The 26850-nt window shown below is 34.0% G+C and overlaps 3 protein-coding genes and 1 pseudogene across 3 annotated transcripts; 2 read left to right on the plus strand and 2 right to left on the minus strand.

Moving 5' to 3' along the window:
• The first annotated feature begins 1135 nt into the window (after nucleotides 1-1135).
• LOC100788818 (leishmanolysin-like peptidase) lies at nucleotides 1136-8931 on the plus strand. The gene is made up of 17 exons (XM_003523813.5): nucleotides 1136-1684; nucleotides 2276-2629; nucleotides 2752-2889; nucleotides 3100-3232; nucleotides 3332-3445; nucleotides 3545-3618; nucleotides 3699-3773; nucleotides 4256-4348; nucleotides 4432-4492; nucleotides 4607-4939; nucleotides 5243-5369; nucleotides 5472-5571; nucleotides 6872-6941; nucleotides 7045-7197; nucleotides 7310-7405; nucleotides 7559-7878; nucleotides 8332-8931. The coding sequence occupies exons 1-17, from the start codon at nucleotides 1604-1606 to the stop codon at nucleotides 8587-8589; spliced, it is 2580 nt and encodes an 859-aa protein (XP_003523861.1). The 5' UTR covers nucleotides 1136-1603; the 3' UTR covers nucleotides 8590-8931.
• A 1623-nt stretch (nucleotides 8932-10554) lies between these two features.
• LOC100801707 (pathogenesis-related thaumatin-like protein 3.5) lies at nucleotides 10555-12185 on the minus strand (annotated as a pseudogene).
• Nucleotides 12186-17344: 5159 nt separating this feature from the next.
• On the minus strand, nucleotides 17345-18915 carry LOC100790930 (elongation of fatty acids protein 3-like). The gene has a single exon (XM_003523815.5). The coding sequence runs from the start codon at nucleotides 18744-18746 to the stop codon at nucleotides 17850-17852; it is 897 nt and encodes a 298-aa protein (XP_003523863.2). The 5' UTR covers nucleotides 18747-18915; the 3' UTR covers nucleotides 17345-17849.
• A 684-nt stretch (nucleotides 18916-19599) lies between these two features.
• LOC100794086 (E3 ubiquitin-protein ligase RNF5) lies at nucleotides 19600-21524 on the plus strand. The gene is made up of 2 exons (XM_003523817.5): nucleotides 19600-19984; nucleotides 20516-21524. The coding sequence occupies exon 2, from the start codon at nucleotides 20516-20518 to the stop codon at nucleotides 21209-21211; it is 696 nt and encodes a 231-aa protein (XP_003523865.1). The 5' UTR covers nucleotides 19600-19984; the 3' UTR covers nucleotides 21212-21524.
• The last annotated feature ends 5326 nt before the right edge of the window (nucleotides 21525-26850 follow it).

Here is a 26850-nt window from a genome sequence, read left to right on the forward strand (position 1 = left end):
CTTTCTTACAACCATTTAACCTTTTCTCAAAATTAATACAATTTACTGCATGTGAAAACAAAACTAGATCATCATCATCATTAATACTAAGTCTGTTTGTATTTCATGTAAGTATATGTTATTCGAAATAAAAAATTAACATAGTATTTAAAAAATTAGTATAATTTTTAATTGCTGAGTTGCAGATTTCAAATTAGTGATTCTTATTAATTGTGCTTATAAATATCATTCATATAAGAATTGCTAGCTCAATTGTGACCCTTGTTATTTATTTTTCTCCTTTGTTATCTTCTTTCTTTTAGGTAGTATGTTGTTTTCTGATTAAATCTAATCTGTTGCAATTTTTTCTTCGACGAAGGAATCACACCTTTTATAATAATTTACCGTATATAAAAAATATTATGACTCAAATGCTTGACGTGTAGTCTTTGAAAAATAGTTATCGACATCGTTCAGAAATTGTGAGTTTCAATTAAAAAAACGCTTAGAAATTTAGGCGTCAAATTAGTTTATACTTTATAGCAAACAGGCAAGTTGTGGATTCTATACTTTGATTGTTTTATTGTTTATGAGCTCTGCACACACTTTGATGGGACAAAGAACAGGAATATAAAAGCACTGGGGACGGGGTTCAACATTTGCAAAATTGCAATTATCCAAGTCGCGGTCGTGAACAGGTAGGTACCTTACCAATTCATCCACATATTTTTTATTTCCCTCATGTGTCCTTCTCTGACATAATCGTAAATACAATCAAATATTAAATATGAATGAAAATTCAAAAGCTTCATTCATCATATTTTAAGAAACTAGTCTCTAAAATTGTCATTCCGAAATCTAAATGCAATCTATAAATTCATTATATGCATAAAAGAAATATGATTTATTTAATATAAAAATGTGAAAAGTTATTATTATTATTATTATAATCATAACAGGTTTTAAGAGATTAAATTAAAATTATAATACATGAAAAATGCAATTAATTCAGAGAAAATCATCAATAAAGGTTCATATATTTATTTAACGTATCTCGATAAATTACTACTATAAAATAGTATTTTTAATTACAAACGTACTAGTAAGATGTGAAATCTGAAATCCAGTGGTAGGCTGGTAGCACACTAACCACTAACCAGCACTTCCCAGCCCCCACCCCCACTTAGTAGTATTTTATTGGAAAAGCCAAAAATGGTTAAAAAAGAAAGTTGTTCTCCACCCACTCCTCCACCCAATCTATTTGATTTTTTGTTTCTTCTCTTCTCATTCTTCTTCCGTTCACTGTCAGTGTCCTCTCTCTCTCTATTCGCCCATTTCAGAGATCAGAAAGAGGAACCAACCTATCGCATCTCCCACGCCGCAACGCCAACGAATTCATAGCTCCTCTCTCTCTATACAAAAATCAGAGCCCTCGCTTCTCACTTCGAACATTGCTCATTCATCCCTCTCAAATCGGAATCGCTGTTCGTCACTCCTTTCTCTGCATCGTCGAATGTCCAAAATGCATCTCAGCCGGAGATTCTCGCGCGTTCCGAAGCCGATCGAAAATTCGCCGGCGATTTGATGGAATCGGAGAGGTTTTCGTTTCAGTGTTCGCTTTTTCATGGAGCTAACCGTTCGGTGCACCTCATGCGCGCTGTCCAGATTTCATTGCAAACTTCGATTCGCCGTGGTTGTTTTCGAGGTAACTCTGCTAGTTCGTGTTTTTTTTTTTTTTTTTACTTATTGTGAAGTTTATTTCAGTTTAATTGTGCTCCGTGGGTTGGTTATATGCTGAACTCTGGTTGGGCTCTAGTTAGTCGCTGAAAGTAGTGAGAAAGTGAATATTTGAAGCTGATATGCGTTCCGTACTTTAATTATGTTTGTCCTGAAACGGAACTCTGGAGGTTAGGGTTTTGTCGTAAGAGTAATGATTTGATCCGTAGGTGCTGGTTTAGTTCCGTTTGCTAGATTTTATTCTCTTAGATAAACAAAACTCTGTATATTTTCTGACTTGAAATTTAAGTGGAAGCTGTTCAACTAGCCTCTATGGCGGCTAATTTCTTATAGATGATTCATTGCTCTTTTCTGGGGGCCATTTGCCTGTGGTTTTTACATGATTAATTTTGAAATTCTGCTAATCTAAGATTTGGTTCTTGTAAGTGGCGGCCACTTTAAAGGCTTCATACCTTCTTAGAAAAATAGTGTTTGAATATTTTCACATATGTGAATAAAGGCACCGTGGTTGCTAAAATTGGATATGTGCTAAATTCTAAACTTCTGCTTCGTGCTGCAGATTATATTGATATTGGCATGGGTGGAGGCCCACAATGCAAAGCCCCAGGAACACCAACTTCAATGGGGAGGCTTGGAGAGGAATACTGAGAATATTGCCTCTCACTCTTGCATACACGACCAGATTCTTGATCAGAGGAAGCGACCTGGTCGCAAGGTGTATTCAATTACCCCACAGGTTTATGAGCCTGTTCGCTTGAAACACCTTCAGCATAAAGGTAGGACATTACTTGATGTGCCAACATCATCAAGGCCTCAAGAGGATGCAAAGAAGCCTATTAGGATATATCTAAATTATGATGCTGTTGGTCACTCCCCTGACAGGGATTGTCGAGCAATTGGCAATATTGTCAAAGTGAGTGTTTAATATAAATGCAAAAAAAAAAATATTTAGAATGTATTTTATCTTTACATAACATTGGTATTATGTTTCTCAAGTATTTTATTGAAATTAAATCTTTAATTTTGTACGAACAGCTTGGGGAGCCTCCAATGACTTCTCCTGGTTTTCCTTCTTGCGACCCCCATGGTAATCCTCCAATCTTAGGTGATTGTTGGTATAACTGCACTTCTGAAGATATCTCCGGAGATGACAAAAAACGTCGCCTTCGTAAGGTCAGATATTTTCTACTTTTAGTTTGTGTTGATTCACTAGGCTGATAATCTTCTTATCAGTGAGAAAATTACTTGGTGATGTGTCAGTTGTGCCAGCTTGTTATGTCTCTTTGAGAAGTGTTGCTTTGTAGAACACTAGAATAGTAAATATTATATTTATCATTTGTATAAAGATTGGTAGAGATATCTATTCTTGATGACTAATTTCAGGCATTAGGTCAGACAGCTGACTGGTTTAGGAGAGCATTGGCTGTTGAGCCTGTCAAGGGGAACCTGCGGTTAAGTGGATATTCTGCTTGTGGACAAGATGGAGGTGTGCAACTTCCTCGTGGATATATTGAGGGTACATTTTATTTGTTGAGTTCATTGTATTTCTTGTAAAAACTGGATGTCAAATTTGAATATGAATTTAAGAGATTACCTTTTTGTTCAACTTCCCCAGAGGGTGTCTCTGATGCCGACTTGGTTCTTTTGGTGACTACAAGACCTACAACTGGAAGTACACTTGCCTGGGCGGTGGCATGTGAACGAGATCAATGGGGTCGTGCTATAGCTGGTACATTATCCCTGAAACATATGTTGGTTTCAGTGGTATTTTTTATTATCTTGCATCTGGAGTGCTTCAGAACTGAAAGTACTTTTTGTTTTTCTCCAGGACATGTTAATGTTGCGCCTCGCCATTTGACTGCTGAGGCAGAGACTTTGCTTTCAGCCACTCTGATACATGAGGTTTGTAACATATAATTATATACAGGGATGCATGAGAGGCAATATGTAGCATTGTTCATCATATTTGATCTTTTTTTCAGGTTATGCATGTTCTTGGTTTTGATCCACATGCCTTTGCTCATTTTAGAGATGAAAGGAAAAGACGGCGTAATCAGGTATGAACTGCCTTTTGTGCTGTAAGATCAACTTTTTTTTTTAATGATAAGGCTCACAAAGTATGAGTTTGAGCCATGATTATTTTCCCCAAATTCTTATTATGATAATAATAATAATTATTAGTGGTCACATTCTTATAAATGAAGCATGATGTACATGAAAGTTGAGTGGAGACAAAAATTGTAATGACTTTGGGGAATGGTGATTCTATACAATTTCTTTGGTTTGTCTATAAAATAAATTGAGGAATTGTATTGAATACGAAAACATTTTAGGGGTAAAGTAATGATTAACTGATACCAAAGTTTTGCAGCACTTAATTGAGCAGCCAGCATATTTGTGTTTTTGATCTAATTTTTACACATTTATTGTTTTCTTTCCAATAAGTATGTTGAATGTTTTCAGTTCCTTGATTCCTTTCCATGTCAGGCATTTCAATGACATGTTTTATAATCTTATCAGTACTTGTTGACTTTTGAAGGTTACTGAACAAGTTATGGATGAAAAGCTTGGACGAATGGTAACACGTGTGGTGCTTCCTCGTGTTGTCATGCATTCTCGATATCATTATGCGGTATTTCCTCGTGTTTTAATTAATGCTTAAGATGTCCTTTGTAAAAATATTTAACAAATGACTGATGAGCAACTTGTTGGCAGGCTTTCTCAGGAAATTTTTCTGGTTTAGAGCTGGAAGATGGTGGAGGACGTGGCACATCAGGTTTGTTATTTGCTATTTTTTTTCCTTGTTAATGAAATATTAAATTAATTTAACCTTCTTTCTGAGTAAGAGTATGAAATATATGACTAACCCAAGTTTGTGAATGACTTGCAGGGTCTCACTGGGAAAAAAGGCTTCTTATGAATGAGATTATGACTGGTTCTGTGGATACAAAATCTGTTGTTTCAAAAATGACATTAGCTCTATTAGAAGATAGTGGATGGTACAAGGCCAATTATAGTATGGCAGACCATCTTGATTGGGGTCGCAACCAAGGTACTGAGTTTGTTACCTCCCCTTGCAATCTATGGAAGGGAGCCTATCGTTGCAACACAACACTGTTTTCTGGTTGTACATATAACAGGGAGGCAGAGGGATACTGCCCCATCCTAACTTATAGTGGAGATCTCCCTCAGTGGGCTCGGTATTTTCCACAAGCTAATAAGGGTATGTAGAATCATGCTTTCATTTATAAATTAGAATATGCAAGTTGATGCTAATACATTTATGAAGTGTTTGTGCTTTTGCTGTGTTTATGTTGTCTTTGGCAAGATTTTTTATTATTGGTGATGGATTGTCAAGAAATTGTTAAACCTTATAGGCTATTGCATTCTGGTTGATATGTAGTTACTGCTCTTGTTGTCCTGTTCCCATTATACATCATAGATTTTCCTGTCACTATTCACTGGTGACTGTTGTAAATGATTTTAATCACTTAATGATTATTTGGTTGTTCACTGGTTGTTGCAGGTGGACAATCCTCATTGGCTGATTATTGCACTTACTTTGTTGCTTACTCTGATGGTTCGTGTACAGACACTAACAGTGCACGAGCACCTGACAGAATGCTAGGTGAAGTCAGAGGAAGTAACTCTAGGTCAGATTTGTGACTGCATACTTATGCCCCTAGTCTGCTTTACATTTATTATATGACAGCAGACATGTGGAGTTGCTAACTATTTTTCCCTTTTGAGTTCAGGTGTATGGCTTCATCACTAGTACGCACAGGCTTTGTACGAGGTTCTATGACCCAGGGAAATGGTTGTTATCAGCACAGGTGTATCAACAATTCTTTAGAGGTATGGTTTGTAGTATCAAATTATCAATAGAAGTGAAATGCTCCTCCTTCTAATGGTTTACTTTGTTGGATTTGACCTGGAACTCTGATACTGCCTGAACAAACTTTGGGAATAAAAAATTTCCAGTGATTTCATTTTCCTTGATGGACAAAACTTACATCTAGTTCCTTATACCTTTGGCCATCAAGTTTCTCATTCTAATGCTGACACATGGATGTTCTTTCCAATAATAAATGACTTCCATTGAATATTTGTTGTAGAGTTTTAAGTAATATATCCATGTGTTACATTTAATTGGAGAACTTGATTGCTGGGCAAGAATGTAAGGAGCTTTATCTAAGTTTTATCCTTATTTGATCTATGCACATACATTGTGTTAGGGTGGACCCTGTCAGTTTGGCCTTATGAGTTGAGAGTAGGCCTTATAATCTATTAACATAGGTAATAAGTGAGGCTGTTATGCATAGAGACAGAAGACAATGGGGGGAATTAGTTGGTGATAATTAGTTTTGGTTGGGAGAGCCTAGGCTCTTGAATTCTTGGGAGTTCATTCAGTCATTCTTGTAGATTTTATCCTTGCCAATTCTGCTATCATTTTGGTACTGATTGGAAATTAGGGATTTGATCAAATAAAATTTCATTTTATTTTAGTCAAGTTTATATTGTATTGCATCAACTATGTCCCCCGGAATTAATGCGATATATGCTTCAGTCCCTAGAATCAATGTGATTTACATACATTACATTAATTTCAGGGAGGGAAGTTGATTTTGTTTTTTAATAAATAAGGCTTCCTAAATTTTATTGGCCTTCTCAACATGGATTGGTGGGAAATATTATTATTTTTATCTTGTAATAAGGTGAAAATGTATGGTTATTGGTCCCACCTCTTTATTGATGTTATTGATAGATAATTTACATTTTGAAGAAACAATTATACATCAGATTGGGCAATCATGTAATGTTTGAGAGGCCAATTTCTTTGTAACATTGTTTTTAAATGGTGGTGCCATAGCAGAATGGCGTGGCTGATTTTTTGCCAACCACCATAGGCATTTTGTGAAGGGAGGCCTGCTATGGCAGTGCCATAAGCCACAATGGCATGTTTATGTGGTGGAATTTTGGCCTTCCGCCATACTCTGCCATCCACCATTGATAACACTGCTTCACAATGGTTTGGGCAGGTTGCTACTACTTTTTTCTTAAGCCTGTATATGAATTGTATGCTCACCCTCCCTTCCTTTTCCTTTGTTACCAAATTCACTAAATGAAGCTCCATTATGTTAACACTTGTGTACAGGTTGCTGTGGATGGTATCTGGAAAGTGTGTCCTCAAGCTGGTGGACCCATTCAGTTCCCTGGCTTTAATGGTTAATATTAATGTTATTTTTGTCTATGTTTAGTTGTTTTTGCAGTGGCATTAATTTGTCATTTATTACAAAGACAATTTACTCTATTTACATTTTTCTATAGGTGAATTAATCTGCCCTGCTTACCCCGAGCTCTGTAACACTGACCCAGTAGCTGTGTCTGGTCAATGCCCTAATTCATGTAATTCCAATGGAGATTGTGTTGATGGAAAATGCCGATGCTTTCTTGGATTTCATGGGAATGATTGCAGTAGACGTGAGATCTCATTTTCTACTTTTATTTATGTGATGTGATGATTTGTGTAATCATTGTGCTTATAGCCCTATACTGTTGTTGTTAACTTGTGCTTTCACTTAACTTCTTCCAGGTTCCTGCCCCAGCAAATGCAATGGCAATGGAGTGTGCCTTTCCAATGGGATTTGTGAATGTAAACCTGGCTACACTGGCATTGACTGCTCCACTGGTATGCACCAGTTTTTGAGACTAGATATTTGCTACAAGATTATTTCTTTGTACAAGAGATCTACATGAGTCGTGTCAATTTCTTTTTCTTAGCCTGTGTGTTTTATTTTATTGGTTGACCAGTGTTATTAACTTGTCCCTCATACTTGTGCAGCTGTGTGTGATGAGCAATGCAGCCTTCATGGTGGGGTTTGTGATAATGGAGTTTGTGAATTCCGCTGTTCTGACTATGCGGGATACACATGCCAGAATAGCTCCATGCTCCTGCCTAGCCTTTCGGTGTGCAAAAATGTGCCTGGAAATGATATTTCTGGACAGCATTGTGCACCCAGTGAGCCTAGCATACTACAGCAACTGGAAGAGGTTGTTGTCATACCCAACTACCACCGACTATTCCCTGGTGGTGCTAGAAAATTATTTAATATATTTGGCAGCTCCTACTGTGACGAGACTGCTAAACGGCTTGCCTGCTGGGTATGCTGTCTTTTCAAACTATATTTGTTCTTTAGCTTTTCCTGTTTTGTAATTGTAGCATGGTTGTTTTTAGTTATTCTTAAAATTTTGTTTTGCAATCTGATTTCTGTTGGTTTTCATTCCTTCACTTTCTTTCCTAGTTGGTTCATACATTATTTAAGTTTGCCACATGTGACACTCATTACGATAAAACCATAGTTTAAGCCGAACTTAAATGGTTCCATAGGTGTTTAATGATGTGGTTGTTTTATTAGCCGAGATAATCCTGACTTTCTTAGTTTTAATATGCCAATTAAAACCCGAGTGATGAATCTTTTTACATTAGGTGGGAACTGAGGAAAGGAATGCGAGACACTCTAGTTTTTATCGAATTGTATTGCTTTCTAACAATGTAGATATTTGAGCATAGTTGGTAGTGTTGCATATTTGTCTGAATTGGCACTTAATTTCCAGATCTCAATCCAGAAGTGTGACAAGGATGGAGACAACAGGCTTCGAGTGTGCCATTCTGCATGCCAATCTTATAATCTAGCATGTGGAGCTTCTCTTGACTGCTCTGATCAGACGCTTTTCAGCAGTGACGGGGATGGGGAGGGTCAATGCACCGGCTCGGGTGAGATGAAATTGTCATGGTTTAATCGTCTGCGAAGCAGTTTTTCTTTGAGAAATAGTTCCTTGAAAGGAATATCTGTAAAATATAGGCAGCTATAACTTTTTTTTTTCTTTTTCTTTTTTATCTTTTGGGGATTTTTGGTTGTAATTTTTTAATCCTTAGATTTAGGGGGTTGTTACTCATCCAAAATTGTTTAGGAAAAAATGGATGAGGTTGCAGAATTGGCTTTCAAAGAGGAGCCTTTTGTAGAGAAAATTGGGAATCTAGAGATAGATAAAGTAGAGGAGGGTAAAGAAGAAAAAGGAGGAAAAAAAAGAAGGTAATTGAAATGTTTGTCATAGGTTGGGCCGAAGGCCTTAAAAGGAAAAATGGAAAAAAAATCTGCTTGGTTCATATCTGTATATATAATTATATATCATTTGATCTCTTACTTTCCTTTATTTTGCCATTCATTTTATTATATTCTGATTTTCCATTTTTGCGCTTTGCTTTGTTCGCACCCTCTATTTTTAGAGCTATAAAACTCTGGTGGATTACGAGAAAGGTATTAATCACAACAAAAATCGAAAAATTCATATACGCTGATTATGCTCCTGAATGGAGAAAAATCTTCTCCAAGGAGAATTGTAACTGCGGGATGCAAACACTAATTTACATTTTATGAATGTTCTCGTATCATGCAAAACCGAAGTTATCCACGTGAAAACATTGGTTGTATACTTTTCTTCTTGGGTTCATGGGAATTAAGGTAAATATTGGGGGAGGGTAGAGAACAAGATGACAGAGTGGTGAAAGGCGATGCCCAGGTCTGACTAGTGTATTTGTAAACTGAGACGAGGAGAGTTATCTGCTGTGTATTCTAAATCCGATACTCTACTGGTACATTCTGAACATTCACGGATTGATTTTTCTTGCTTGAAAATTAATTGTTTGGTTCAAGAACATACGGGTTGAAGTTGAACCAACCCTGCGAATCTGTTGTTTTGGTTTGGTTTGAAAATTAATTGAGACTGTCATGAGTATGCGTGATTTATCTTGCTCCGTTTCTTACGCAACTAATCTAAGCATCTAACATTCATTATTATTATTTTTTAATTTGATATTGTATAATTTATCCTGTCTTTACTATTAGAGTTTAATGTCTATGATAATCTAGTATTTGAAGAAAGTGATTCTTATCTTATTTTGTTCTTTCAATTAATGCATTATCTATTCCTTTTTTTAAAAAAAAATCATTATCTATATTTTCTTTTTTCTCTTAACAAGTAGGAATTTTTCTCATTCTCTTTTTTATGTTCACGTGACTTTTTAATTTAATTTAAACTTGCAAAAATTATAATAAAAAATAATCATACACAAGATTCAATGATTTACCAAAAAAAAAAAATATTTGATGCATGAAATTTTATAATACTAGATAAAAGAAACTAAAAATGAATAGAAATAAGAACAAAAATCTATGAGAGATCTATAAATTTAAACTTCAATATATGGATCTCTCATATTTCATCAAATATATGAGATCTCTAGCACACACACACAAAAAAAAAAAATTGAAATTGAATTTAAAATAAAATAAAATTAATCAACTAAAACCATGTTCGAATTGTCAAACTAATCTGATTAACCTATGATTTCATGATGCCCACTCGTAGTTGTGTAAGACCGAAAAAAGTTTTCCAGTTTCTCACCTTCTCAGTTCTCACAGACTGACACCAGAAATGCAACTAACTACGCTTCCTTTTGACAAATTTCCTTGTCTCAACAAGCCACTATATACAAGATATATAAGATAAGTCCCCCCATGATTTCATAAATGAGCGAAGCCATAAATTGCCAAATAAAGTTTAAATCCACCACTCACTAATCACTATGAGCGGGGGCAAATCAACACCTAAAAACTAACAATGATAATTCCTTAATTTCGCCAAAACGCCTAAACTACGTTGTCGTTGACGGTGATTTTTAATATTAGAAAGTGTAACAGTGCATTTTTTCAGTATTTTCCAATGTACTAATATTTAACCAAAAAGTTATACATTAATTCTTTAAGTAATGTCCTGAAAACATTGATCAGCTTAAATTGCATACTACTAGTATTAGGTTGGATCAACGGAAGAAATAATAACAATAAAAATAATGATGAGAATGATAATGTGATGACTAGGTTAGACTTAGTTAGGACAAAAAGTGATAACGTAATCGGAGGCAGAGCACGTGCAAGTGCTGGTAGCATCATCGTAAGCGTAACTATACGCCGAGGGACATGCACTCTTGAATATCTCCGAGTATTGCGTCGGCTTGCAAGTCTGCGGCGTCGAGTACTCACCGGTGCAGCAAAACTCCGCCGCGTTGAACGCCGCGCACGCGCTCTTGCACGCCACAATCGACCCTCCCTCCGCCGTAACCTGCAACTCGGTGGGGCACTTACCGTTCAAGTCCGTAACGCACCCCGCGTACTGGCAGTTACCGGTTCCTCCGGTTGCCCTCACCCCCATCGCCACGTTGTAACCGTCCACCAAACTCACGTCGTAGAAGTCCTGGGCGGACCCGGTTCCGATCGTGAACTCCGCCAACGTCACCGGCGGCACGCCTCCCCCGGTGCACTTCATCCCGCCGGCGCAGCTCCGGTAAGGCATTTTCCGATTCCGGCGTCGTCGAAGTTGCAGCCGGTTCGGCCCCAGAACCGCCCCGACCAGCCCGCCGGAGCTGCGAGTCGGACGGACGTTCCCGTCGGTAGGGGAAACCCGCCGTCGCCGAGAACGGCGGCGCCATTGCCGGCGAGGGTTCCGGGCCAGACCGTGTAGCTGCAACGGTTTTCGATGGTGAACATTGTGGCTGAAGCTAGGTTACCTGCAAATAAAATAAAATAAAAAGGCTCAATATTGAAGTAACTAAGAATAATATTATTGAATGTGAAATGAGGTTTTTCTACACCAAACATTACCTAATGAAAACAGGAGGAGGAGGAATAGAGAAGTTTCTGCTATAACTCTGTGCATGATTTGATATTTTTTACTCTGGGATTTGGAATAAGATGAAGTTGAAAGGGTGACAAGAAGGTGAAGTCATGGGCGGGGTGTGAGTTTGCCAATTGAATAGAATTTATAAGAATGATGATGTTTTTTTTTTTTTTTTTTATGTAGCCTAACAGATACGATGGATTGAATCTTAAATATCTATATTCATATTTAAAAAAAATAATTTAGATTTAACATCTAATCAATTTAATTGGATATAGATTTGATTATATATATAAGCTGCATCCATTTAAATGTTATAAGAATTTTTAAAAAAAATTATGAATATAAATCTAAAAATTCATAATGAATATTCATAAATACTAACTCTTACCCCTAACTACATATATTGAACCAAGACTCGTTTCAATTTCACTCAGATCAAAAACAGAAATAGCAAATTCAAAGAAACACATTTTATGCAATTTCTATCACTTATCCCTACAACAAAGCACTCAAAATACACAACCAGCAAAAAAAAAATTGAAGTTCCACAAACCTAAGTCTGACAACAAAAAATTCAGAGTAAAAAAATTCTATAAAAAAAAATATTTAAACATAAAGCAGCAATATTCCTTCTAAATTGTTCATCTATACAAGTCTGTTAGCAGAAATTGTTCTGATTATAACCAAATCGGAGCAAAAGTGTTGGAAAAAGCATGGAACTCAAAACCCAAAATCCCACAACATGTGTTATCTATAAATAAACATCTTTCACTAAAATCAAAAATGAAGAAAATAAATAAGAGATACCAATAATTAGTGGCAACAATTGGGGAGTTATTAGTGGAAAATCAAATCGGTTTCTGCAGAAATGCTTTCTAAGCAAATGAATGATCAATGATCCCAAAGATGAATACTACCGTATAAGAAACACATGATTATTGAAGAATCAGATAAAGAGAGTTGCTGAAGTAATTTTGAAGAAACAAGGATAAGGTTAGATATTGTTCTTGGTTGGTTTGAATTCAAATGTCCACTTAAGACCCATGTATCAAAAAATGAATTTTGGATCTTTAAACTAAAATAAGATGTGGATGAGTTTTAAAAGTCTAATCCATTAAAGTGACTTAAAACGGATTGAATTAGACCAAGAATTATATCAGATTAGGACATTTGACTTTTTTGTCCAAGCCTACCGGTCTATTCAAAGACTTTTCTCACATAATTTAATCTTTGTTGGTTTCTCAACCAATTCATTATTAGTAACGCTAAACTATTCTTATAATCCCCTCTAGAGATTAATAATCGCCTAAAAGTCATTATAACCTGACTGACCGTTACACAATTGAGGAGAAAGTCATGTCCATAAGAATCTCGAAGAGAAAAGACAAATTATGATGGTCTCACTTGAATACTCTTAGACTAAGTATATTAAACCCTAAATTCAATCTAGTTACACAAATTTTTACTACATTATTTAGAAGATTATATATTGAATTTAATTTTCTTGCACTTTTATGTAAATATTTTTATACGGTTTCCTTATTAAAACTTATATTAATATATATTTCAAATTTATATAGATTTTCAGTTCAAAAATAAATTATATAGATTAGATTATATACTTAATTAATGAATGATATGAAATATAGGATATAGAATTAAATCCGTACGGTATAGGATTGTTGTACTCCTTATCTTTCTTAAATTACATTTTATTATCAATCACTTATTTTTATTCTTCTTAACTTTATTAGTTTTCTTTGTATTTCTTAAATCACGTCCCATTATCAACCAATTATTTGTTTTTTAATCCTTATTTACAACTTACAATTCGGTAATTGGGCCCCTATCATTGCGGGAGCAGTTAAAGATTGTGGATCTTCTTGTGATGGCACGTGCAAATGCTGCACCACTACCACTACAAGGCTTTGAATGGCCCCAAATATGTGAACCATATAGAATAAAACATTAAATTCAGACATAGCTTTGAACACAAACATTAAATTCAGACATAGCTTTGAACACAAACATTAAATTCAGATCTATTGCTAGAATTTCATTGTCCTTGTATTTCGTAATACATAAGTTTGATTTGGTAAAGGGAAATTTTTTCTTTTCACTGCCCTTATTTTTTTAAGATTATTTTCACACCTACTTTACGGTTAAAAAATTAAATAAAAAACTCAGGCAGAGGATAGTATCATATTTTGTGATGGAAATGGGGAGTCTTGGTTTGCTACCCGAAAATTAATAAATAATTATATGATAGATATATTTTATATGATGATCTTTTATTGTTTAAAAATAATAATGTATGATCTTAACAGAAAGTGAACGAAAGAGAATAAAAATCAATTCTTTTAAATAGCTGTATTATATTACATCATTAAGAGAAAGTGAACGAAACAATCCTTGATATGTCAAGATTATATTGAGTATCATGAATAAAAAAATGATTGTGATGAAAAATTTTACTAAAAATAATATCGAAAAAAATTAATCATTCACAAAATCAATAAATATTTGACACATATGCTAAGTATAATATTTACAAATATGATTAATTAAAATAATAATAAACTAATATTGAAATTATTTTAATATTTTTAAAGTATTTATACCGTAAATATATTCACAGAAGTAATACTTTTTGCATGTGACCTATGGTTTTGCAACCTTTAAAAATTTTGTTAGTAATATTCTAGATTTAACATTTCTTATTTTGGTGTAATAACTCATATTTATAATATTACATTAATGTTTATGTTACTAATTTAATTTAATATGAGATTTAATTAAAAATTTAAATATGTTTTTAGGACAAAATGATAACATGTATTTAGTTTAGAGACTAAAATGTCATTAAATAATTAAGTTTAGAAATTAAAATAATAAAAAATAAATTACTAAGTTCATAAACTAAATTAAATAATGAATTTGTTTACTGACAATCATATAAATGACACGTGAGATTTATTAAATTTTGGTGAAATAATCATATATGGCTATAATCATGCAATAAATAGAAGAAATGAAGAATTGCTCTGGTACGGCGCTAGAACTCAGGCCCTCCAGTTGACACTTGGTTAGAAACATGAAATCCTTATTTAGTTGATTAGTTTGCATGGCATTTAGTAATATAGAACTAATAAGAGGATCTATCCACTCTTGAACGTGGAGAATTTTATGTGCGACCCTTGGAACCCAAATTGAGTTAAATTTAATTGGTTGGCTTCCATCGAATTTAGAAATAAAAAGGTAATTTCAAATGGAATGTAGAGGTGACTGTTGCAGTTTAATCTAACTGGACTGAATTCAAATTCTTTAAATACATTGGTATTAGATTTGATCTTGAAGTATTTTTCTTTTCACATTAATTTTGACATAAAAAATAAATAATGTCACCGAATTATCAAAAGTCAAAACCGACATTAAACTTTCGTTCGCAGAGGAGTTAATAGCCATAGTCACTATATAAACACCCGAATTCAGCAAAAAATAAAATAATATATATACCGAAGATTCTCTCTAACGAATACACGGATGACAACTAGCTCAAAATCACTGCTTTTCGACTAACATGTTTTGCCATGTGCTGATGTGCATAACGCGTTTTCATTTCTAACCGTTCCACACTGCCAAAGTGTTGGCATGACAACGACAGTACAAAGGTACTGTTGACTGTTAAGTTCTTTGTTTTTGCTTCATCTTTCTTATGAAGAGAGCGACTTGAGCATTACTCACATAAGTCTTCTAAAACAATGTGACTTCAAGGTTTCAGTTATAAGTACTCACATAAGTCTTCCAAATATTTTCCTTTTAGGGATTTAAACAAACCCAGCAATGGCAAACATAGAGAGCCAAAGTGTGTTGGAGTATACAATGGAATCGTTTGTTTTCAACGGGAGAAGGAGCTAGATATGAAAGGAGAGCGAAGAAAAAGAGTAGAACAGCCACAACTACGGAAAACACCGGAATGATTCGACAGAATTGTTGCTAATAGTGGTGATGCCTCCGCTGATGTGAATTGTGGAGTTTAGGCTGGAGATTTGATTTATATATACTAGGGGAAGATAGGTGACTCTAAATTTTTAAATAATAAAACAATAGAAGTTAAAAAACAATGGCAGAATAAAAAAATTTAATAATATAAATGTAATGAAAATTTAATTTAAGTTAGAATAAAATTTTAAAATTTAAGAAGTGATTTAAGGATAAAATTATCTAATCAAATATGAATACTAAATAAAATAATTCTCATTATTTTAATTATAGATTAATAGTTATAGACTAGAGGGAGAGAGACATTGGTGTCTCTTTACGTATTTTAAACAAAAATAAAAAAATAGAAAGAAAAAAGGATTTAGAAGTATAAAAAAAAAAAACTTATAACAAATGAGAATAATGAATAATTATTAAGAGAGAGTGGTAGGAGTTTAAAAACTGATAAAAGATAAAATTGTCTAAAATTTATAGACATAAAAAAGATATTTCCTTATTAATAAGATAGATTAAGATAACATGATTTTCATAGGAAAAAAATAACAAAAATGACGAGGGACGTGAACAAGAAATAAAAGTGCGAGTGTGTGACCATTTTGGATGAGTCACTGAAAGCATCTCGTTCTAGAGGGCTGATGATATTCGTAATGACGTGTCTCGTTCTATTTCATAAATGATTATAAGTATGCATTGGCAATATTTTGATTTGTATATGTTATCTTTACTTGAATTTAATGTGATGTATGCGTATGTACATACGTGAAATTAATTTAGTTGAAATTAAAGGTTGGAACTTACGATGTTGACCATTTCGTGAACTGATGGCGGCCTTTTATAAAAATGTTTGGGTTTAGCAGCCTCTTAATTGAGTTGTTTATTAACCTATGACAATCTGTTTCCAGAACCATAGATTCGAGAAAAAGTCAAATCTAAATATTTCAAATAAAAATAACGTTTAAATATAAAAGGTTTATTTATTTTAATTCGTTTAAATATATAGTTAGGACGCAGTATTTTCAGTTTTGTATAACTGATAGATAACCGACATTTCCATCCACACCACATTTCGCAAGTCCTTTTGTCCAATTATAAAGGACATAGATATTTTTATATTCTTATTATTTGTAATTTAATATTTATATAATGATTGATTGGTATGTAATTGATTTTTGTAGGTTTTGTGTAGAAAGTATTCACCCCGTGAATCACTTGTTGCTAATTATATATTTAAATTGAAAAATGTTAATAGTACCAATTTGTGTTGCACAAAGACTACGCGCATATAAATATACTTAGCTGCTTTTGATTTTAATCATAATTCGCATTTTTATTTTTGATTTAATATTTTTCAAATAATACATGAACTCGTGAGTTCATAATAACTTAGTAGTAGTGCAATATGGTTTTGTACCGATCGCATAAATTTAAATTTAATGATTTTTATATACCACGCTGCGACTAAAGACAGTTCTCAACTGAGAGCAGAGGTTGGCTACCTAGTTACCTTTCTTTTCCTATTAGTTAGGAATTAGGATCAAAGTAAGTTAGTAACCCTTTACTAAAATAAAATAGATATAATATTAATTTCACCTAAAAAAACAGTACTGTTAACCGTTATAAATTTACATTAGCTGAGAACTATTTTAATTTATTCACTGAGTATATAAGGCAAGACCGTCAAACATCTTGTTTTTTATATTTTTCTAATTTGACACCTATCAAATAAAACATTAACGCGTGGATGTCGTATTGTGCATAAGAACTATATACCATATAACATCACCGTATAAAAATTGATCGATTTGTTAATAATATACATCAAGCTTATGAAAAAGATCCGAGTTTGATTATTCTACAGCATATACTTTTGAAGAAAGATAATAACTTTTAAATATGACTAAGTCTAGAGGACAGAAGATTAATTTTCTAGTCAATCTACAAGATTAAAATTGAAATAATACCTCAAAATCTTAATTACACTCGGAAAAAAAAAATCGAACATGAGAAGATCCATCATCCCCACATGCTTCACCTGTATTTCTGTCTAATGAGAAGAAAGGGACAATCTCTTTCTCTTACCTCCTTGAATTGCAGTACCATGAAAGTTCTTAAAAAAGTTTAAGGAACTACAACGAAATTCATGTTGGAGTTTATTTTTTTAACTGCACAATTTCAATTTTGAAGTTGTCAATGAAAGCTTTACAAGTTCTGTATCCATCCATCCATAGACAGTCATTACATTTGACGTACACAAAGATTAAGGAACCTAATAAAACTAAAGGAGGACATATATAATATAATAGGCATAAAAAAAAAGGGTTAAACAGATGAAGCTTACAGTCCTCAAATACCAAAAACCTCAATAACTCTGGCGCTAGATTAAGTTGCTATTATGTCTTGCTTGCATGCATGGAAACCTCGCGTTTGGAAGAAGAGCAAGCAACAATACTTTGGCTATGACAATGCGTTTTCACATAGGACTTCAAGAACTGAACGAGAAAAGCAGCGTTTAACACGGAGTTAAAAACCCAAGCCCCGATTCCATTACACCCTCCTCTCAAGTAATGCAACGAGAGCACTCCAACGTGGCACATTAAGTTAAAACCCAACAGCACTATCTGAAAATTCGCGGTGAACGACAACGCTAACGGCGTTTTGGTAGGCAACCCGATTTCCGTCCAGAACCGAAACGCGTAAACGACGGAATAAACCGCCGTGTAAAAAAGAATCGCCAGCACCTGAAGCGACTGCGAAAACTCGAGCCACAGAAACGACATGATTAAAAGGACGGAGTTGTTGAACAGCCTGAAAAACGACAACCTTCGGTGACGCAAAACGACGAAGAAGGTGCGAAGCAGGTGGAGGAAGCGTGAGAGGTAGAAAACGTAGGACCAGAAGAAGACACGACCAGAAGGGCGAGTGCCGAGTGGGAAACAGAGCAGCCACTCAAACGAGGTGGTTCGGGAGCGCCGCCACAGCCACCGCGTGTCGCGGGCTTCGGCTTCGGCGGAGAAGAACATGCCGGTGAATATGGCGGCGGAGATCAACGACATGGCGAGGCTGTGGAGGGCGGGGATGGGACCCAACGGCACGGCGCGGCGGCGACGGAAAAATTTGAGGAGTAGGTGAAGGGTTACGGCGGCCGCGACGTAAAAGCTGGTGGCGGAGATTAGGAACCACCACGTGCCGCCGTATGATTGGGTGGGACTCCACCGGAAAGAGACCATGGCTGGGTGCTCTATTAGCCAATATTTCATGCTCTCCATTACGTAAGAATAAGATATCATATGGACTAGGCGTTTTTGTTTGAGTTAATGTAATTGTAAATTTCTTGCTGCCACAAGAGAATTTTTATGAGGTAATAATATGAATATAAGGGAGTGGAATTTGGAACACCAAAGTTGAATCACCACTAGGATTTGTTTAGTGGCTTTGTACACGGAGACTTTTTGGTTTCAATGAAGTTTGTTACTATCATTTATTATTTGGTCTTGAGGCTTGACCTTGACTAATGTTATTGCGTTTCTGCGAGTTTTCTTTGTTTTCTTCATCTAGAAGGATTATTATATGATAGGTGGGAAACGAGAGCCATAGAGAGTTGTTCTAATTTAAATTTCAAAACGTATTTTTGCATCACGACCTCTTTTGTTCTTGTATAATTCGATCTTTAGACATCGTTGTCCAATGAATGAGGGAATGGGGTGGAATTTAATGCGAACATGGATCATAATTCAAACCCGAGTCAAACCTTAACCTGCTGTTCCAAAACCAATGACGAGAAAAAATTTACATTTCCTTTTGTTCAAACGTCTCGACAAGGAATAAGAGAGTGCTCTAAAAATAAGAATTGTATGGTTGGATTGGTGATTAAAGAAATGAGAGAAATAAAGTTTGTGGGTTCAAAAACTATTTAAGTTTAAGGACCCCGTATAACTAATTTAATTTTTTCAAATCTATTACTACTTAACTCACAGTCAAATATCATTTTCTTTTAAAATGAAAAATTCACCAAAGTGAAGACAACATTCCAATAAAATCTTTTCTATTAGTCATGAAGTCACTGGAAAAAACCACGTCATTTCCTCCTTATAGTTTTTCTTTTCTTTTTAGATAACTATTTTATTTTCTTTTTTGTACTCTTCAATGTGTACATAATTGCTTTCTTTCTTTTTTTCTAAATAAAATATTTTACTATAGTTTATTTTTCTTTTTAAAAGTTTTTTCCTTTTATAATTCATTATTATTTATTGTGAATTTACCTTGATCAAATTCTGAATTACAAAGATACTTTTTTCTATATGAACAGGAGGTCTAAGTGAAAAAAGAAAAAAGCCATTGAAGAATTCCGCGGAATTCTTGATTTGCAGCCCAAAAAGTAAAACGGAAGAAGCTTCGTCCTTTCTGTCCCTGCCCGCAGATAAACCAAATTGCAAGTCACACATACACGATATGATACCCCGTCCTCCCTCTCTTCACTTTTGACTATTGACTTCCTCAACCGATCCACTCTTCTCTCTATCTGCAGGTTCGTAATTTTCTATTCCCCTCTTCTTTCCTTTATCGTTTTTTATTTCATCTTCTTTCCTGTAAATGCCCCCAATCTGTAAACCCTGATTTTTCTTCTTTGTAGAAATTCGGAATTTTTATGTGACAAAGACGTTATGATTATCTAGTTTTTTTCTTTTTCTTTTTTTCCCCCTGTACAACGATATCTGGCTATTTTGTCACCTTCACCTATTCTTGTTTGTTTGATTCTCTCTGCTTAACGTAACTTTATCATTTTTCTTTAGAGATTTTGCTGCATTTGACAGTTGTTTCTTTCAATTCCGTCCAACATTTGGGCTTCGTCGTTTACTTGAGGCCGTGTCATCGAAAACGCGTTTTGTATGTTATGAAACGACGCAATAGCCTTTTTGGTTCACGAATACCACATGTAAAATATTGATTATTTTTATCCCTAAGTGTGCTGTACGAGGATTGTCATGTGTAAGCCTGTTATATATGTTATGAATCACTCATTAATTTGTATAGGCATTTGATGGTTTGGATTTTGTAGATGGCAAGTGGGTTTGGGGAATCAACAGGGAGATCACCCCCAAGCCCTTCCTACTTCAACAACAATAATAACAATGATGCTGCCAATTTTGAATGCAACATTTGCTTTGAATTAGCGCAAGACCCGATAATTACTTTGTGTGGTCATCTTTTCTGCTGGCCCTGTCTTTACAAATGGCTTCACTTTCACTCACAATCACGAGAATGCCCGGTGTGCAAGGCCCTCGTGGAGGAGGAGAAGCTGGTTCCCTTGTATGGGAGAGGAAAGTCGTCGACTGATCCAAGATCAAAATCTATTCCGGGCGATAACATCCCGCATCGTCCGGCTGGTCAGAGGCCTGAAACTGCTCCTCCACCTGAAACAAATCATTTTCATCAACATGGGTTTGGATTTATGGGTGGCTTGGGGGGATTTGCGCCACCGCCGATGGCAACAACAAGATTTGGGAATTTTGCATTGTCCGCAGCTTTTGGTGGTTTTATACCATCCTTATTCAACTTTCAGTTGCATGGGTTTCATGATGCTGCCATGTATGGGGGAGGGGCTGGTTTTCCTCATGGATTTGCCAATACATTTCATGGTGTCCATGCTCATGGATTCCCTCTGCGCACCCATCAAGGGCAACAAGATTATTATTTGAAGAAGCTTCTTCTATTTGTTGTTTTGTGTGTTGTTCTTGCTTTTATATGGCAATAGGTTGGATACAATCTCTAGCAGTATCTGACTTCTGCTCTGATAGGTCTTCTGATGTGCTCTTTGTTTTGTAACTAAGGAGTAAGGATGTTGTTCATATGATAATACTGTCTTATTAATCTTGTAGTTCTTTTCTTTGTGATAGCTTTGTGGTTCCCATGGTATCCATGTGCAAAAGATATAAAGCATGAAAGCAATGCACCCATTGTTAGGAATAAGGATCTGGGTACCGGTCCGTAGATATTAATTTCTTAGTTATTATACTGAGTTTGAAACTACAAGATAGCTGAAATAGTGAAGTTATGCCCTTGGTTTCCTTTTGTGTTCTCATATTTGCAATTACATGTTGGCATGCTATTGCTAATGTTATATCTAATATTATTTTGGTGCATACTACTTGTCTACTTTCATTATTCAGCTTGTTTTTGTGCTCTATTTTTCTATTTTATGATAAGGGATTGTTTTTTACATTACTATGACAAGTATATAGAAATCTAAGACTATGCTTGGATTGGTCAAAGGAGGTGGAAAGGAATGGGATTAAATACCCTTGTTTGGATATATAAAAAGAGGATGGAATAAGAAGGAATGGGATGGAACATATACCATTGTTTTATGACTTTTTGTCTCATTTTTCTTCCCTTCCAAATTGGGAGGAATGAGTTGGAACAAAAAATCCGACCTTTTATAAAATTATTAAATTATTTTTCCATCCTTACTCTATTTCCTCTCGTTCAATGCCGGTCTCAACTCTCAACATCTCTCATGACACCAAATGCAGCAGCCGCACAACTTGGAGTTTTTGTTCACAATGCAATTCACCGCACCACCCAAGGTATTTCTCCCCTTCCTCTTGTTCTATGTAATTCACTGTTGCTTGCTGTCACTTATTGAACTATTTTTTATCTTTTAGTGGGAACAAAGGAAAGAGTGAGGCTTTAATATAACCCGGGATTTGACAACGCTTCAATGAGAAATGCTAGCTATCCACTTTCTAACACACTCTTTGAACACATTTTCTATTATTGGTTGAAATTTATGGGAAATCACAAAAATTTTAGATGTTCAATGTAATTTGAATGGCACTGTTAGATGTTTTAAGCAACCCTGCTGTTCTTTCTAACAATGAAGTGATTTTTTTTTTTTTTAAATCATAGATCCTTTTTCAGCATAGTCATATATTGCAGTTCATATTTTTTAAAACAAGGATATAATATAGGAATAAAATAATAATTTATTAATTTTATTCTGCTATTTTCCTTACCTAGACAATGGAATGAGAATTTTGTTCCATTCCATCTTAGTAATATATGCAAACAATGGAAAGAAAATTTTATTCCTTTATGTTCTATTCGACTCCATTCGATTTTAATTCATCCCATTCTATCTTTTCTCCATCCATCAATCCAATCAGTCTAAGTACCCGGATACTAGTGGCCTATCTATATATAATGTTTGGTTTGGATGTAATAAGATTTTTAGCCTGTTTATAGTTCACTAGTACAACAATCTTTGGATCTGTTGACAAATAAAAAGTTTTCTTTTTTCCAGATTGGTATGACTGTTAAGTGGGCATGTTAGCTGTATAAGTTCTTTTTTGTTTAAATATGTTTTTAGCTCTTCAAATTTATATCACTATTGTTTTTTAGTCCTTCCTGCAGTGAAAAACTTTCACAAATTGTGCATCCAAACTGTCAAAAAGCAGTCAGGAGAGACATAAAAGAATTTTGAAATTGAGAAACTAACAAAAATAAATTTAAATTTAGGAAATAAAAACAACAATGACCAAAATTTGATTAACCAAAAAATATTTAAGTCTTTTTATTTTACCTTCTCATTATGTTTCTACTATCTGCTTGCTTTTCTGCTCAAGTGCGAATCTGCTTATCATCATTTTGATATATTGTAACCTGTCATTTCAATAGCATGTCTGAAAGTCAGTATATCTATTGCAGTACCGCCTACTTTTCTGTGATGATTTTGGTTAAGCCTAACATTTATTTATCTGGAGATGATTTTCTAGCTGTGTACAGTTGTCACTACTGATGTTATAAATATCTTTCATTTCAATAGCATGTTCCAAAGTCAGTATATCTATGGACCTGGGAAACAAGTTTATTAACCTGCAGGAGCTGAAATGTTTGAATGGATCCTATTTTTGTGGTATATGTTTGTTTTAAAGTTGAGTAGAATTAATTTTAAATTGTTGAATTGGAATTTGTCTAAATTAATCTATAATAAATTTCACAATGAAAGATAGCTATCTAGCATTCAATTTTGCTCGTTGAAATTTTGCCTAAACCCAACTGGGAGAGTTAGATTAGAGATTCCGGCATGGCGTAGCTAATTTAGTTAGCGTTATTCATGGAGGGTCATTTTAGATGCATTTTTTCTGATAGTTTTAGTTAAATGATATAGTTATACATACACCCACACAATTAAGCAGGTCATTTTTTGCATCATCTTGTGTCATAATTATATATTTTTTTCATTTGTTTTATTTCGGCATGGCGTAGATAATTTAGTTAGCGTTGTTCATTTATTGTATTTGCTTCGCTCATTTCTAAGAGTCCAGGGTGTTTTCGATTAAAAAAATAAAATAAAATGAGTCCAGGGTGTTTAGAAGAGGATGGCGTTCTGAAAAATAAAATAAAAGTTAAATTATTTACTTTGACTCTAGGTGTTTCCATTTTAAGTTTTACTCCCTACATGTATAAAGTTAAACTTTGGTTCTAATTGCTAATATTATAGAAAACTTTTTAACGGTGTAGAACCATTACAAATTTTGTTGACAGAAGAATGTATAATGCGGAAGAACTTGTTAAACTTTTATTCATGAGCTTTATATATATAACTAAAATGCAAGATGAAATTTAAATAATAATATTATCCCAACCTTAAAACCAAACTGACAATATCCTAATTCTAATTAATAAGAATAATGTCTTTATCTTGATCTAAAAATATCTTTAAAATTTAAAATATAACAAAAAAGCTAAACTATCAAATTTCACATTATAGATATTTAGACATATATTTTTAATACTTTCCCCTACAACCTTAGTGTTTTAAATGCTACATGGGTAACGTTTTGGGTCCTCCTATTGGGCGTCATCAAACTTGTTTGTCAACTTTGTTCACATAGGGAGAACGAACAGTGCCTAACTTCAACCTCTTCTAACAGAAATTTCAAACCTTCCCCACTTGCCACATTGGAATACCTTAGTTATCCATACGTACAGCGAAGCAAATATTTGTGCTAATTGGCTAGCTAACGTTAACCTTGGTTACAGCCCACACTAGTTCCTTCATTTGGATCATTTTCGACAAAGCCTCCCTTAATATTCGAGAATATGCATTATGTCGTAGTACTTCTTGTAGCTTGTTCTTTTATTTCCTATTTAAGAAAAACTCGTGAAAAACAATATTAGAGCACTTGAATGGTAATTTTACAATGAAAACTACTTGTCAATATTCATCCTAACAATTAATAAAAAAATTGCACGTCAGAAGTATAATATCCAATCTACACTATTTTCCAAGAAACATAACATATAGTGTATATTAGTGAAAGATTCTATCACAATCTTTTTATTTTCTCAGTCTACCGAAGTATGCAAAATGCTTCTTATCTATTGACGCTCATATTCACTTCTACAGAGCACGCTTTAATTGAATTTCAACTAACAACTAATAATGAGGTCCAAACATGTTTTACTTTGTATGGCTTTGTGGTGAGGGAAGATGTCTTTTTTACTTTTTTATACAAATAGAAATACAAGTTACACGTGAGAAAATTGTTAGTGGGAACAGATAGAGACGGACCCACATTAAGTAACAAGACTAAACATACCCTCACTCAGTTATTTTAATGTTACTATTATATGTTAGATTGTTATTTAGATTTTATTTATTGTTACTTAGATTTTATTGTTTGTTATACTGTCATTTTGTCAAATTTTGTTATCTGAAGTAAGAAATATTATCTTATTCTTATCATCTAAAACTTCTAAGTTCTCAATGGCTTATGTTGTTCGTGTAAAAACTTTAGTATTCTCAACCAATAAAAAATAACCATAAACATAATTTTTAAGATAATTATTATAAATATCAACAAATTTATGTTATACGATGATTTGTGATTAGGTCATTTAAACTATTTTACATTGAGAATATATAACCTATTCTCAATTTCTTAATCCAAATGCAATCCTTTGTTCTGACTAAAATTTAACTCTATGTTTTGGTCCGAGAATTGTGAGTTATTCATGAATGTTCTAGGCTTCTAGAGAAACTGTTGAATGTAAAATACGAATTATATTGTGAGATGATTTGTTATGATGGACATCTCACGATCTGAATTCTCAGCGGACAGACCCATTTTTTTCTGTTTGTGTAGCACATGTTTATGTTTTGTTTGTCTGGGTAATGCTAAAAGAGGCCATCATCTTTTGGTCGTGGACCTCTTGTACGATGTACTGCACATTCACTTGCGTTAAGGGTGAGAATGCCACATGGTACATGACAAGAGTGTCTACCAAAAAACTAAAAGGCGTGACAGTATTAAAGTCTTCATCTAAGGCCAGGAGGGCGTATTTACAAAAACAAAATATTCTTATAAATATTGATAAAAAACAATAATTAATATTGTAATAAATTAAAAGTTTGATCTACATATATTTATAATTTGGAACAAATCACGTTGATTAAAAAAGCTTGTATATATTAAAAATATTAAATTATACCTAATCGTTTAGTACTCTAAAAATTAGTTAGTGAAATTGATTTTAAAAGAAATTAGTTTTGGTTAAAATTGGTTTTGAAATAAGTGATTTATGTTTTCCTTTTTCCTTTCTCTCAATTCATTCCACCATCATGAAGGGTTGTGTGAGAAAAAACGATTTGGCTATTAAGGACGCGACTTCGAGCTACTGGGAAGAGGATAGAATTCTTGAAATTTCTCTGAAAAAGGTGGATAGGAAGTTAGCTAGTTTGGGATTTTTTAAGCAACCCTTACTCCAAATTGCGTACTTTTATTTTATTTTTATTTTTCTGGTTACAAAATTGCGTACTTTGTTTGCCTTCGCTGTTTCATTTTCGTTCTTTGTTAAAATTAATTTGGTCTCTTTCTCGTTAGAATGATTACTGTATCATGCTTTTTAAGTAGCTTGCTCATAAGACATAAAGATTAAGATAAATAAAATCTTCATGATAAGTTATATCATTCATTCTAATCTAAACAAAATCTTTTCAATATTTTTATTTGAAATTCAATTTTATTAACGGGTATTTTAGAGACACTTATTAAATAATACACGGTTAAATGTTTTTAATTATTTAGCTACTATTTTCTTGTTTTCTGGTATATTAAATTTTGCTTTTAATTCTTTAACACGTATTATAAAAAGTACTCATTAACATTATGTTTAATATTTTTTTCTCTTAATTAAATCACTACTTATATATTTTCCTTGCATAACTGGTTGGGAAGTGCAACACGCCTGAACCATTCCATGTGTAAAATGTGATAACATTTGATGAATATTATGTTAGAATAAGATGAGCCGAACATCAAAGTGAAAATGATTATTGACCAATAAGTTGGGCATTTGTACGTCTGACATTTTGTAGAATCAGCGTGA

Source organism: Glycine max, chromosome 4 (genome assembly GCF_000004515.6).
Source record: "Glycine max cultivar Williams 82 chromosome 4, Glycine_max_v4.0, whole genome shotgun sequence".
NCBI lineage: Eukaryota > Viridiplantae > Streptophyta > Magnoliopsida > Fabales > Fabaceae > Glycine > Glycine max.